Source organism: Sebastes umbrosus, chromosome 11, assembly GCF_015220745.1.
Source record: "Sebastes umbrosus isolate fSebUmb1 chromosome 11, fSebUmb1.pri, whole genome shotgun sequence".
Taxonomy (NCBI): Eukaryota; Metazoa; Chordata; class Actinopteri; order Perciformes; family Sebastidae; genus Sebastes; species Sebastes umbrosus.
The window spans coordinates 12154992-12169658 of NC_051279.1; the positions used below are offsets into that span (position 1 = coordinate 12154992).

The following is a 14667-nucleotide window of genomic DNA, read 5'->3' on the forward strand; positions in this document are numbered from 1 at the left end:
TTTGACCCGAGGACAACAGGAAGGTTAAGATCATATCTGCCTGTTTTATACTCCTTGACCACCAGGTGGTTTTGTGTGCACGTGAAGCCTCGAGGAATGAACCCTTTAATGATCCAATTTGCTGGAAAGCTTCAATGCTTCATGAAGCTTCAGCTCACCATCACTACTTCTTATGTCTACTTCTATGCCTAGTTTTATAAACAACGGGAATGGTGTGTACAATAAACTGAATGTAGGGTATAGGGAGAGGGCTCTGGCTCCTCACGGACAACGGAACGACATCACGGGGAAGCATTTGGTGCTCGGACCGGATGTGTGTCATGACGCGTACAAATGTTTGGACTACCTGCGAGCGGAGCAGCAAGGTGTGTGACAGATAGCCAAATGTTTGCAAGTGAGAGTTGATTTGCTCCCAAACCAGCCTGGATGTATACTATGCTATGACTTTTTTTTCGACAAACTATACTATGACTTTTTTTTAATTTATTCGACATACTATACTATGACTTTTTTTTTACATTTTTCAACATACTATACTATGACTGTTTTCATTTTTCCACATACTATACTAAGACTTTTTTTTAATTTTTCAACATAGTATACTATGACTTTTTTTATTTTGCGACATACTATACTATGACTTATTAAAAAAAATTAAACATAGTATACTATGACTGTTTTTAAATTTTTCGACATACTTTACTATGACTTTTTAATATTTTTTCGAAATACTATACTATGACTTTTTTTCAACATATTATATTATTACTTTTTTTATTTTTTCGACATACTATACTATGACTTTTTTTCAACATATTATATTATTACTTTTTTTTATTTTTTCAACATACTATACTGTGACTTTTTTTTTCAACATACTATACTATGATTTTTTTTTATTTTTTCAACATACTATACTGTGACTTTTTTTTTCAACATACTATACTATGATTTTTTTTTATTTTTTCAACATACTATACTGTGACTTTTTTTTCAACATACTATACTATGATTTTTTTTTTATTTCTGACATACTATACTATGACGAATAGTGGGAGGGGCGTTGTCAACACTGACACGGACGCATGCCATGAAGGCGCGCACGTCGTGGAAATGTTTGGACCACCTGCGACCCAGGTGAACAATTACCTGGCCGGTTCGTTTGCGAGGATCTCGATAGCTTGGACATCTATGTGTGTGTGACAGAGGCACCCGGGACACAACAAGTTATTGCAGAGTTTATTCTGACTTTCCTAGTGATGGAGTCAACCATGATGGTAAACTGGCGTTGTGTTGTTGTGGACATGGAGCTGCCGGATCTGTGGATGCAGAGGGACCAAGCCAGGGAAGCATGATTGCAGGAGGTTTCTGCAGCCAGCGACTCCAGGATTCCCTCATCCTCTTGGATCTGGTAGAGCTTAAGAGATCCAACCCTCGGGGTTTTCAGCTGGAGGAATCCATAGGTGAGGTAGGTGGTGGCATTGATGAGAGAGTTTTATTGCATGGTTAGTTGTTGCAGGCATTTTACCAAACAAGCCAGAAATAGAGCCTAGATCAACAACATAGAGAAAAGCCTGCAGTAGAACTCGATTAAAAGTTAAACAACCACAGGCAACTCTGAACCATAGGTAACACTCACTGACAGTAGTTAATAACTTTTTATGATGTACTATACTATGACTTTTTAAGACTTTTCTAACATACTATGCTATGACTTTTTTTTATTTTTTTGACATACAATACTATGACTTTTGTTTTTATTTTTCGACATACTATAATATGATTTTTTTCTATTTTGCAACATAGTATGCTATGACTTTTTTTTAATTTTTCGACATGCTATATTATGACTTTTTAAATTATTCAAAATACTATACTATGATGTTTTTAATTTTTTTCGACATACTATATTATGATTTTTTTCTATTTTGCAACATAGTATACTATGACTTTTTTTTAAATTTTTCGACATACTATAAAATGACTATTTTTCGACATACTATATTATGACTTTTTTATTTTTTGAAATACAATACTATGACTTTTTTATACAATTTTTCGACATACTATCCTATGTCTTTTTTTTATTAAATTTTTCGACATACTATACTGTGACTTTTTTTCATGACATTTTTCGACATACTATACTAGGACTTTTTTCATGACATTTTTCGACATACTATACAATTACTTTTTTTTTATTTTTCGACATACTATATGACTTTTTATTTTGCGACATACTATGAAGTTTTGTTTTTGAATTTTTCACATACTATACTATGACTTTTTTTTTTCACAAACTATACTGACTTTTTTTTTTTTTTTTCACATACTATACTATGACTTTTTTTTTTTTTTTTTTTACATTTTTTCGACATACTTTACTATGACTTTTTCATATTTTTTCGACAAACTATACTATGACTTTTTTTTAATTTATTCGACATACTATACTATGACTTTTTTTTTTTTTTTTTTTTTCACAAACTATACTATGACTTTTTTTTTTTTTCCACATACTATACTATGACTTTTTTTTTTTTTTTTTCACAAACTATACTATGACTTTTTTTTTTTTTACATTTTTTCGACATACTTTACTATGACTTTTTCATATTTTTTCGACAAACTATACTATGACTTTTTTATTTATTTATTCGACATACTATACTATGACTTTTTTTTTCGACATACTATCCTATGAATTTTTTTTTACATTTTTCGGCATATTTTACTATGATTTTTTCTTTAATTTTTCAACATACTATACTATGACTGTTTTAATTTTTCCACATACTATACTAAGACTTTTTTTTAATTTTTCAACATAGTATACTATGACTTTTTTTATTTTGCGACATACTATACTATGACTTATTAAAAAAAATTCAACATACAATATTATGACTGTTTTTAAATTTTTTGACATACTTTACTATGACTTTTTAATATTTTTTCGAAATACTATACTATGACTTTTTTTCAACATATTATATTATTACTTTTTTTATTTTTTCGACATACTATACTATGACTTTTTTTCAACATATTATATTATTACTTTTTTTATTTTTTCGACCAACTATACTATGACTTTTTTTCAACATATTATATTATTACTTTTTTTATTTTTTCAACATAATATACTGTGACTTTTTTTTCAACATACTATATTATGATTTTTTTTTTTATTTCTGACATACTATACTATGACTTTTTTTCAACATATATTATTACTTTTTTTATTTTTTCGACCAACTATACTATGACTTTTTTTCAACATATTATATTATTACTTTTTTTATTTTTTCAACATAATATACTGTGACTTTTTTTTATTTTTTCAACATAATATACTGTGACTTTTTTTTCAACATACTATACTATGATTTTTTTTTTATTTCTGACATACTATACTATGACGAATAGTGGGAGGGGCGTCGTCAACACTGACACGGACGCATGCCATGAAGGCGCGCACGTCGTGGAAATGTTTGGACCACCTGCGACCCAGGTGAACAATTACCTGCCCGGTTCGTTTGCGAGGATCTCGATAGCTTGGACATCTATGTGTGTGTGACAGAGGCACCCGGGACACAACAAGTTATTGCAGAGTTTGTTCTGACTTTCCTAGTGATGGAGTCAACCATGGTGGTAAACTGGCGTTGTGTTGTTGTGGACATGGAGCTGCCGGATCTGTGGATGCAGAGGGACCAAGCCAGGGAAGCATGGTTGCAGGAGGTTTCTGCAGCCAGCGACTCCAGGATTCCCTCATCGTCTTGGATCTGGTAGAGCTTAAGAGATCCAACCCTCGGGGTTTTCAGCTGGAGGAATCCATAGGTGAGGTAGGTGGTGGCATTGATGAGAGAGTTTTATTGCATGGTTAGTTGTTGCAGGCATTTTACCAAACAAGCCAGAAATAGAGCCTAGATCAACAACATAGAGAAAAGCCTGCAGTAGAACTCGATTAAAAGTTAAACAACCACAGGCAACTCTGAACCATAGGTAACACTCACTGACAGTAGTTAATAACTTTTTATGATGTACTATACTATGACTTTTTAAGACTTTTCTAACATACTATGCTATGACTTTTTTTTATTTTTTTGACATACAATACTATGACTTTTTTTTTTATTTTTCGACATACTATATTATGATTTTTTTCTATTTTGCAACATAGTATGCTATGACTTTTTTTTATTTTTCGACATGCTATATTTTGACTTTTTAAATTATTCAAAATACTATACTATGATGTTTTTAATTTTTTTCGACATACTATATTATGATTTTTTTCTATTTTGCAACATAGTATGCTATGACTTTTTTTTTATTTTTCGACATGCTATATTATGACTTTTTAAATTATTCAAAATACTATACTATGATGTTTTTAATTTTTTTCGACATGCTATATTATGATTTTTTTCTATTTTGCAACATAGTATACTATGACTTTTTTTTTAAATTTTTCGACATACTATAACATGACTATTTTTCGACATACTATATTATGACTTTTTTATTTTTTGAAATACAATACTATGACTTTTTTTATACAATTTTTCGACATACTATCCTGTCTTTTTTTTATTAAATTTTTCGACATACTATACTGACTTTTTTTCATGACATTTTTCGACATACTATACTAGGACTTTTTTCATGACATTTTTCGACATACTATACAATTACTTTTTTTTATTTTTCGACATACTATATTATGACTTTTTATTTTGCGACATACTATGAAGTTTTGTTTTTGAATTTTTCACATACTATACTATGACTTTTTTTTTTCACAAACTATACTATGACTTTTTTTTTTTTTTTACATTTTTTCGACAAACTATACTATGACTTTTTTTTAATTTATTCGACATACTATACTATGACTTTTTTTTTTTTTTTTTTTTTCACAAACTATACTGACTTTTTTTTTTTTTTCCACATACTATACTATGACTTTTTTTTTTTTTTTTTTTTCACAAACTATACTATGACTTTTTTTTTTTTTTTTACATTTTTTCGACATACTTTACTATGACTTTTTCATATTTTTTCGACAAACTATACTATGACTTTTTTATTTATTTATTCGACATACTATACTATGACTTTTTTTTTTCGACATACTATCCTATGAATTCTTTTTTACATTTTTCGGCATATTTTACTATGATTTTTTCTTTAATTTTTCAACATACTATACTATGACTGTTTTAATTTTTCCACATACTATACTAAGACTTTTTTTTAATTTTTCAACATAGTATACTATGACTTTTTTTATTTTGCGACATACTATATTATGATTTTTTTCTATTTTGCAACATAGTATACTATGACTTTTTTTTTAATTTTTTCGACATACTATAAAATGACTATTTTTCGACATACTATATTATGACTTTTTTATTTTTTGAAATACAATACTATGACTTTTTTTATACAATTTTTCGACATACTATCCTGTCTTTTTTTTATTAAATTTTTCGACATACTATACTGTGACTTTTTTTCATGACATTTTTCGACATACTATACTAGGACTTTTTTCATGACATTTTTCGACATACTATACAATTACTTTTTTTTATTTTTCGACATACTATATTATGACTTTTTATTTTGCGACATACTATGAAGTTTTGTTTTTGAATTTTTCATATACTATACTATGACTTTTTTTTCACAAACTATACTATGACTTTTTTTTTTTTTTTTTCACATACTATACTGACTTTTTTTTTTTTTTTTTACATTTTTTCGACATACTTTACTATGACTTTTTCATATTTTTTCGACAAACTATACTATGACTTTTTTTTAATTTATTCGACATACTATACTATGACTTTTTTTTTTTTTTTTTTTTTTTCACAAACTATACTGACTTTTTTTTTTTTTTTTTCACAAACTATACTATGACTTTTTTTTTTCGACATACTATCCTATGAATTTTTTTTTACATTTTTCGGCATATTTTACTATGATTTTTTCTTTAATTTTTCCACATACTATACTATGACTTTTTAATATTTTTTCGAAATACTATACTATGACTTTTTTTCAACATATTATATTATTACTTTTTTTATTTTTTCAACATACTATACTATGACTTTTTTTTATTTTTTCAACATAATATACTGTGACTTTTTTTTCAACATACTATACTATGATTTTTTTTTTATTTCTGACATACTATACTATGACGAATAGTGGGAGGGGCGTCGTCAACACTGACACGGACGCATGCCATGAAGGCGCGCACGTCGTGGAAATGTTTGGACCACCTGCAACCCAGGTGAACAATTACCTGCCCGGTTCGTTTGCGAGGATCTCGATAGCTTGGACATCTATGTGTGTGTGACAGAGGCACCCGGGACACAACAAGTTATTGCAGAGTTTATTCTGACTTTCCTAGTGATGGAGTCAACCATGGTGGTAAACTGGCGTTGTGTTGTTGTGGACATGGAGCTGCCGGATCTGTGGATGCAGAGGGACCAAGCCAGGGAAGCATGGTTGCAGGAGGTTTCTGCAGCCAGCGACTCCAGGATTCCCTCATCCTCTTGGATCTGGTAGAGCTTAAGAGATCCAACCCTCGGGGTTTTCAGCTGGAGGAATCCATAGGTGAGGTAGGTGGTGGCATTGATGAGAGAGTTTTATTGCATGGTTAGTTGTTGCAGGCATTTTACCAAACAAGCCAGAAATAGAGCCTACATCAACAACATAGAGAAAAGCCTGCAGTAGAACTCGATTAAAAGTTAAACAACTACAGGCAACTCTGAACCATAGGTAACACTCACTGACAGTAGTTAATAACTTTTTATGATGTACTATACTATGACTTTTTAAGACTTTTCTAACATACTATGCTATGACTTTTTTTTATTTTTTTGACATACAATACTAAGACTTTTTTTTTTATTTTTCGACATACTATATTATGATTTTTTTCTATTTTGCAACATAGTACGCTATGACTTTTTTTTATTTTTCGACATGCTATATTATGACTTTTTAAATTATTCAAAATACTATACTATGATGTTTTTAATTTTTTTCGACATACTATATTATGATTTTTTTCTATTTTGCAACATAGTATACTATGACTTTTTTTAATTTTTCGACATACTATAAAATGACTATTTTTCGACATACTATATTATGACTTTTTTATTTTTTGAAATACAATACTATGACTTTTTTTATAAAATTTTTTGACATACTATCCTATGTCTTTTTTTTATTAAATTTTTCGACATACTATACTAGGACTTTTTTCATGACATTTTTCGACATACTATACAATTACTTTTTTTTATTTTTCGACATACTATATTATGACTTTTTATTTTGCGACATACTATGAAGTTTTGTTTTTGAATTTTTCACATACTATACTATGACTTTTTTTTTTCACAAACTATACTATGACTTTTTTTTTTTTTTTTCACATACTATACTATGACTTTTTTTTTTTTTTTTTTACATTTTTTTCGACATACTTTACTATGACTTTTTCATATTTTTTCGACAAACTATACTATGACTTTTTTTTAATTTATTCGACATACTATACTATGACTTTTTTTTTTTTTTTTTTTTTTCACAAACTATATGACTTTTTTTTTTTTTTCCACATACTATACTGACTTTTTTTTTTTTTTTTTTTCACAAACTATACTATGACTTTTTTTTTTTTTTACATTTTTTCGACATACTTTACTATGACTTTTTCGACAAACTATACTATGACTTTTTTATTTATTTATTCGACATACTATACTATGACTTTTTTTTTTCAACATACTATCCTATGAATTTTTTTTTACATTTTTCGGCATATTTTACTATTATTTTTTCTTTAATTTTTCAACATACTATACTATGATTGTTTTAATTTTTCCACATACTATACTATGACTTTTTTTCAACATATTATATTATTACTTTTTTTATTTTTTCGACATACTATACTATGACTTTTTTTTATTTTTTCAACATAATATACTGTGACTTTTTTTTCAACATACTATACTATGATTTTTTTTTTTATTTCTGACATACTATACTATGACGAATAGTGGGAGGGGCGTCGTCAACACTGACACGGACGCATGCCATGAAGGCGCGCACGTCGTGGAAATGTTTGGACCACCTGCGACCCAGGTGAACAATTACCTGCCCGTTTCGTTTGCGAGGATCTCGATAGCTTGGACATCTATGTGTGTGTGACAGAGGCACCCGGGACACAACAAGTTATTGCAGAGTTTATTCTGACTTTCCTAGTGATGGAGTCAACCATGGTGGTAAACTGGCGTTGTGTTGTTGTGGACATGGAGCTGCCGGATCTGTGGATGCAGAGGGACCAAGCCAGGGAAGCATGGTTGCAGGAGGTTTCTGCAGCCAGCGACTCCAGGATTCCCTCATCCTCTTGGATCTGGTAGAGCTTAAGAGATCCAACCCTCGGGGTTTTCAGCTGGAGGCATCCATAGGTGAGGTAGGTGGTGGCATTGATGAGAGAGTTTTATTGCATGGTTAGTTGTTGCTGGCATTTTACCAAACAAGCCAGAAATAGAGCCTAGATCAACAACATAGAGAAAAGCCTGCAGTAGAACTCGATTAAAAGTTAAACAACCACAGGCAACTCTGAACCATAGGTAACACTCACTGACAGTAGTTAATAACTTTTTATGATGTACTATACTATGACTTTTTAAGACTTTTCTAACATACTACGCTATGACTTTTTTTTTTATTTTTCGACATACTATATTATGATTTTTTAAATTATTCAAAATACTATACTATGATGTTTTTAATTTTTTTCGACATACTATATTATGATTTTTTTCTATTTTGCAACATAGTATACTATGACTTTTTTAAAAATTTTTCGACATACTATAAAATGACTATTTTTCGACATACTATATTATGACTTTTTAAATTTTTCGACATACTATATTATGACTTTTTTATTTTTTGAAATACAATACTATGACTTTTTTTATACAATTTTTCAACATACTATACCATGACTTTTTATGCAATTTTTCGACATACTATACTGTGACTTTTTTTCATGACATTTTTCGACATACTATACTAGGACTTTTTTCATGACATTTTTCGACATACTATACTATGACTTTCTTTTTCGACATGCTATACCATGACTTTGTTTTTTTATCTTTGACTTTTTTTTTCGACATACTATATGACTTTTTTCATTTTGCGACATACTATACTATGACTTTTCTTTATTTTTCTACATACTATACAATGCCTTTTTTTTATTTCTTCGACATACCATATTATGACTTTCTTTTTCAACATACAATACTATAACTTTTTTTTAATCTTTTTTGACATACTATGACTTTTTTAAAAATACTATACTTTGCCCTTTTTTTTCAACATACTATACCATCAATTTTTTTTATTTTTCAACATACTATACCATGACTTTTTGTTTTATTTTTCGATAAACTATACTATGACTTTTTTTTTTAATCTTTTTTGACAAAAATACTATGACTTTTTTTCCAACATACTATATTGCCACTCAATCCACGCAGGAAATAACATCTTACTTGTGCGTGCAGTGTCCGATGGTCACAGAAATGTAGGGCTGTGTCGACCGTTGTATTGTGTTATCCCGACGTGCACGCAGGTGCGAGTCCCCGATCATCGCTGCTTGTAGCTTTAATTTTGAATTCTCATTTTAACCGTTAACCAACAAGATTAGTGGGTCTCTAATCCGCTCTTCTCAGTTTTGCTCAGCTTTTTAATTAATTTTTAATATTTCTTTTAACAATTTCACCGAAAGCATTAATCAGTTAAAATTGTTAATGTCGGTTAACGGTTCATTTTTAACATCCATAATTTGAACTTGACAAGCTGCTCCTCTACTGCTATCCTCAGCTTAAAAAAAAACTGCCTACACCAGCTTTAAAGCATGTAAACAGTTTGCAGTAGACTCCCGAAATAAGAACCTAAAAATGAGCATATGTCCCCCTGGTGCATCTAGTTCTTCTATACACAATCACAACATCCACTTTTACAAAAATTAATCACATTTATTTTAATCATCATACATGATCACCATATATTATGTCTAACCACTTACTTTGATTTTCACATCACATGTTCTCATGCATCACTGATGCCCTCTGATATACAGCTCTCTAGCCTCTGGGTATATCCAATACACCATAAAGGAAAGACATTTGTGCTACAGAATGTAGGCATGGCTTGGCCAGTCCTGGCTCCTTGGTATTTGTCTGTCTCTCTGTCTGTCCCAGAAGTCACAGTTGTAAGAGAGTCTCTGAATCAAATTTCTAAAACTTTGTCCAGGTTCCTGTGTGTCTCTGTGCCGGTCCAAGCTGTGGCCTGCGAGCTGGCTCCAGACATCCCCCACACCTCTAGCCAATGGTGACACCGAAGCCACATTGGAACTTGTTCTTGCGGTGGTTGAGGAAAGCCCCGAGGGCCAGTGTGAGAGGCAGCGGCAGCAGTTTCTTTTCAAGGGTTGCCCCAACCACCCAGTTACTGTCAACTGTGCCTGCAGAGAAGAAGAGTGGAAAAGCTGAAGAATTACTTTTAAAAAGAAAATTATTTATTTGCAATTTTCAAAAAAACTTAAAGGGATGGTTTGATCGATCCCCCCAAAATGTGACACATTGTTACTGTATGCATTTACCTTTGAAGAGCAAGTTAGCTTTGGGAACGTCCAACTGGTAACCAAAGGATGCTGAGGTTTCTTGCATCCTTGTGCTAGCTTCAAACTCAACTCCTATCTGCAACTGTATTAAAAGACAGAAGTTAGAATAGGTTAAACTTTTCCAAGTTTTCCCAAGTCTGTCTTAATACAATACCCACATGCACATTGAAAGAATTTTTCTCCACTGTGATTTTTCTACTGTGTGCAAGAGAAGAGGATAATAATATCCACAGGCCTCCTTCAATGCAATAATGTATTATTTAGTTCAGCTGAAGCTAATAGGAGGCTTCAGTAGTCTGATTGGTATCTTCAAAAGTTCAGTCTTTTAAGTACAAGATTACCTCTGTGTTTCTTTGGACAGCGGCCGTGCAGTGGAAGGATAGTAACACAAAGAAGGAATTTTGTACTACAAAGAGTTTAACTTTGGAAGATACCCACTTGATTTGCCGAAACTCAGACTTTTAAAGCCTCATATTAGGGCTGGGTGATATGACCTAAAAATAAAATGTCAGATTCTTTCACACCACATTTGATTTTAATATTTTTTTTTTCTTAATAACAAACTAGGCGTATAAAACACTAGGGATTTTTCACACATTATACACACACACACAGAGAGAGGGACCTCCTTGTCTTTACAACCGTCAATAGCCTTTCACCCTTTACTCAGTCAGTCAGTAGGACAAACGGACTCAGTCAGATATACAGCTGCAAGAAAAAGGGTTTTTTTTTCTCTCGGAAGGTTGTGTCGGAGTAAAACCCCCTGCTGCTGTTTTGCGGATCATCCCGTTGCGGTAAGCCTGTGCATTAAAACGGCGGTGGGAGGGGGACGACGACAACTCAAGCTGTAAAACTTTCCTCAAACTTGCAGTCATTATTTACTTATATTGTATTTGACTTTGCTATTATAGTCTGATGAGAGATGAGGACAAAAATCACGCTTCAAGGATTTTCCTTAATATTGAAACTAAAACGGCGACAAAATGTGCAATTATCACATCAATTAAATTACAGCGATAGCCCATAAAAACAACTTAGCTCATATGTAGCTGTGTTTCAGTGACAGCAGCCAGATGCTGGAATAAATATAGTCTTGCTGCTTTTAGGTTTAACAGACTTTAGACAAACTTTACAGCGGACAGCGGTTTGATCGAGGACGGACGCTGAAAAATAGTCGTGTCGCATTAACTATGAATTATGGTAGCTCAGGGAAGCGGTGGCAGTTCTGTACCATAATTACTCAAGTTTAAGAGACAATTGATTTTCAATTCTAAACATCGCCCTAAACCATCAATTCAAATGAATTGATCAAATCGATTTATCGTCCAGCTCCACCTCATATTAGCTTCAGCTGAATTTCAGAATTAGTTTTTGCACAGAACGAGGACTGTGGATCTTTCCCTTATATTGGAATCTCTTTAGGAAAGGACCTCTTGACGGCCAGTATGGACAGGAGGAACAATTGCAGTGACCAAAAACGGTTTCAGATGTACATATGGGCAAGTGAGGATTGTTTTAAGACAGACTTGAAAAACGTGAACCTTCCCTCAAAGGTAATAATCAAATTGAACCAAAATGCTGCATTTGAGCAGTTCTGGGAGACGAACCAGGACTGATACACAGATATACATCCATATACGCACTAATACTAATGTTAGGTACCTGATCATTGGCTTTGTGATAGTATGTAGCATGGGCTCCTGCCCCTCCCAAAGTCAGTGTAGCGACATAGTTGTCCCCTGAGGAGAAATAAAGGGATTTTAACATCTACCACACAGGTAACAGAAAACAATGAGATGAATTAGGCATCACTTTATCTAAATCCAGGTCACACTACAGAAATGTTAATTAACATAACTAACCACAATGAATTCACATTTTGGAAATTGTTAGACGAATATTAAAGTGTAGATTTACCTGTGTACCTTCCCAAGAGGGAGGTGACTGCTCCTTCCTCCCCTGGTCTCCTGTGGTACACTATCTCACCACCCAGAGCCAGAGCTGGTGTGATAGACTGGAGATAGTGGCCCACCAAAATGCCTGAGGAAAAGTAGTAAAAGGGCTTCCATTATCATGTCTTTTTCTCTCTCTCAGGTCTTCTAGCACTTTTGTTTTCACTTTTTAAGCCTCTGATGTTTCTCCAACTTTTCATATCCCTTCTTCTGGATATTGATGTCAAATGGAATACTACATCTGTCACCACTACTGAACACAATATATTCTTGGTACCGACAGAAATACGTCCTTCGCACTGTACCAAACGCCGGCATTAGAGACTGTTTAGAGACCATTGGAGACTGGTGACCGGCTGACATGCACGTCAGGGTGGAATATGTAATTCATTTTCAGTTGGATTTTATTTGTGTAGTAACCTGGAGCACTTTTATTTTGAGATTTGATAAGTGAGAGAGGGTCCTTCTTGGTATAATTTTGGAGAAAAACTTATTATTTAATAGTCAATGTTTTATTGTGAACATACAAAATTCAATTTAAATTTTCCATTAAAGAAATCACAAAAATGCTTGTGTATGCTGTCAATTTTGGGTAAGACAAGGCAACTGTATTTGTAGAGAACATTTCATACCCAAAGGCAACCCAAAGTGCTTTACAGATTACACAAGAAACAAATGATTAAAACAATAAAAGCAAACGGGAAAGAAAGAAAATCAGAAACGGCAGGTCAGAATTAAAAAAAAAATCAGAATCGGTCAAGGAAATTGCAATCAATGCATCTCTAGTTGTATTGTTATACTTTCATCAGAAATGTCCTGATTTGAAAATATACATTTTACCATATTTAGACTATTATATTTAGGCATGATTCTTGTACGGTTTATTGGGTTTAGACAACATTTAACATTTGAGAACTTTGGCTTTTTCTGTAGTTATATTTCTGTAGTTCCAACAACTCCGACAGAGTGATACGTCTTCTCTCTAGTGGATTATGTCACACCAATTTTAGGAGCATTCCCCCAGTTAAACTTTCATTCATATAAATAATTAAAGCTTATAAATTTAATATTTTTGAGCCAGGACCTCCAGCATTTGGATAAAGTAGCTTGTGAAAAATACATGTGGGCTGCAACAAACCCCTCTGTTGAACTTGTTATGAGGAATTACCAACAAATACATCATACCTGATCCAACAAGTACGTCTGGATTTCCGAGCGTCACAGCAGAGGTGAAGTCTTCACCGCGCCACTCCATGTCACACTGCCAGTTCACAAACTTTTGCTGCTGAGTCTGCAACATACAAAAAGTAGAACAGCAAATATTCAGAGGCTGGAACGACAAGGTCGGTGAAACTTAACAGCTGAAAAAGAGACTGAACATCTGAAAGGCTGCTCCCTCGACAAGTCTACATACCTGGATGGCTATTTTGGAGCGCACAGAAGATGTGAGCTGGTGGATGATCTGGGAATTCAGACTACCAGTATTGTCCATATCTCCAACAATGACTGGGAATGACTAAGGGGAATAAAACACATTCATCAGCTTTTAGGTCATGTGGATAACATTTAAACAACTAAAACATACATCAGACTTCTATCATGACAGGAAGATTTGCAACCCAAAGTTCCAAATGTCAAAATCATTTTAGGGGTTTGTTGAAGCGATGGGAAAATGATCATTACCTCTGCTGGTCCGGTCTGTTTAGTGCCTACGTAGGTGGAACCAAACCGATAACCAGAATCACCAAGGGTACTGAGGGTAACAGTATGGCTGACCTGGAAGTGGTTACTCAGGCCCTTGTTGACCACTAACCGCACCCCTTCCATCTGCAGAGGGAACACCTCTATAACAGAGAAGGCAAAAAGAGATCAATGTAACTCAACATCAGACAATTATTTAAGCTCATGCCAATATGAAAACAATGATACTGTTATTATAATACCATTAGCGCTGCAACTAGGGATTATTTCCAG

General features: G+C 32.7%; 1 protein-coding gene across 2 annotated transcripts in view; it reads right to left on the minus strand.

Annotated features, from left to right (window-relative positions):
- Nucleotides 1-10076: 10076 nt before the first annotated feature.
- The window catches only part of tomm40 (translocase of outer mitochondrial membrane 40 homolog (yeast)), an 8146-nt gene continuing 3555 nt past the window's right edge, over nt 10077-14667 (minus strand). For both annotated transcript variants that reach the window (XM_037786051.1, XM_037786052.1), the window contains exons 3-9: nt 14377-14537; nt 14108-14209; nt 13879-13984; nt 12659-12781; nt 12404-12480; nt 10721-10823; nt 10077-10582 (exon numbers count right to left, since the gene is read on the minus strand). In XM_037786051.1, the coding sequence (XP_037641979.1) occupies nt 10443-10582; nt 10721-10823; nt 12404-12480; nt 12659-12781; nt 13879-13984; nt 14108-14209; nt 14377-14537 (812 nt within the window). In that variant the 3' untranslated portion in view covers nt 10077-10442. The remainder of the gene's footprint in view (nt 10583-10720; nt 10824-12403; nt 12481-12658; nt 12782-13878; nt 13985-14107; nt 14210-14376; nt 14538-14667) is intronic.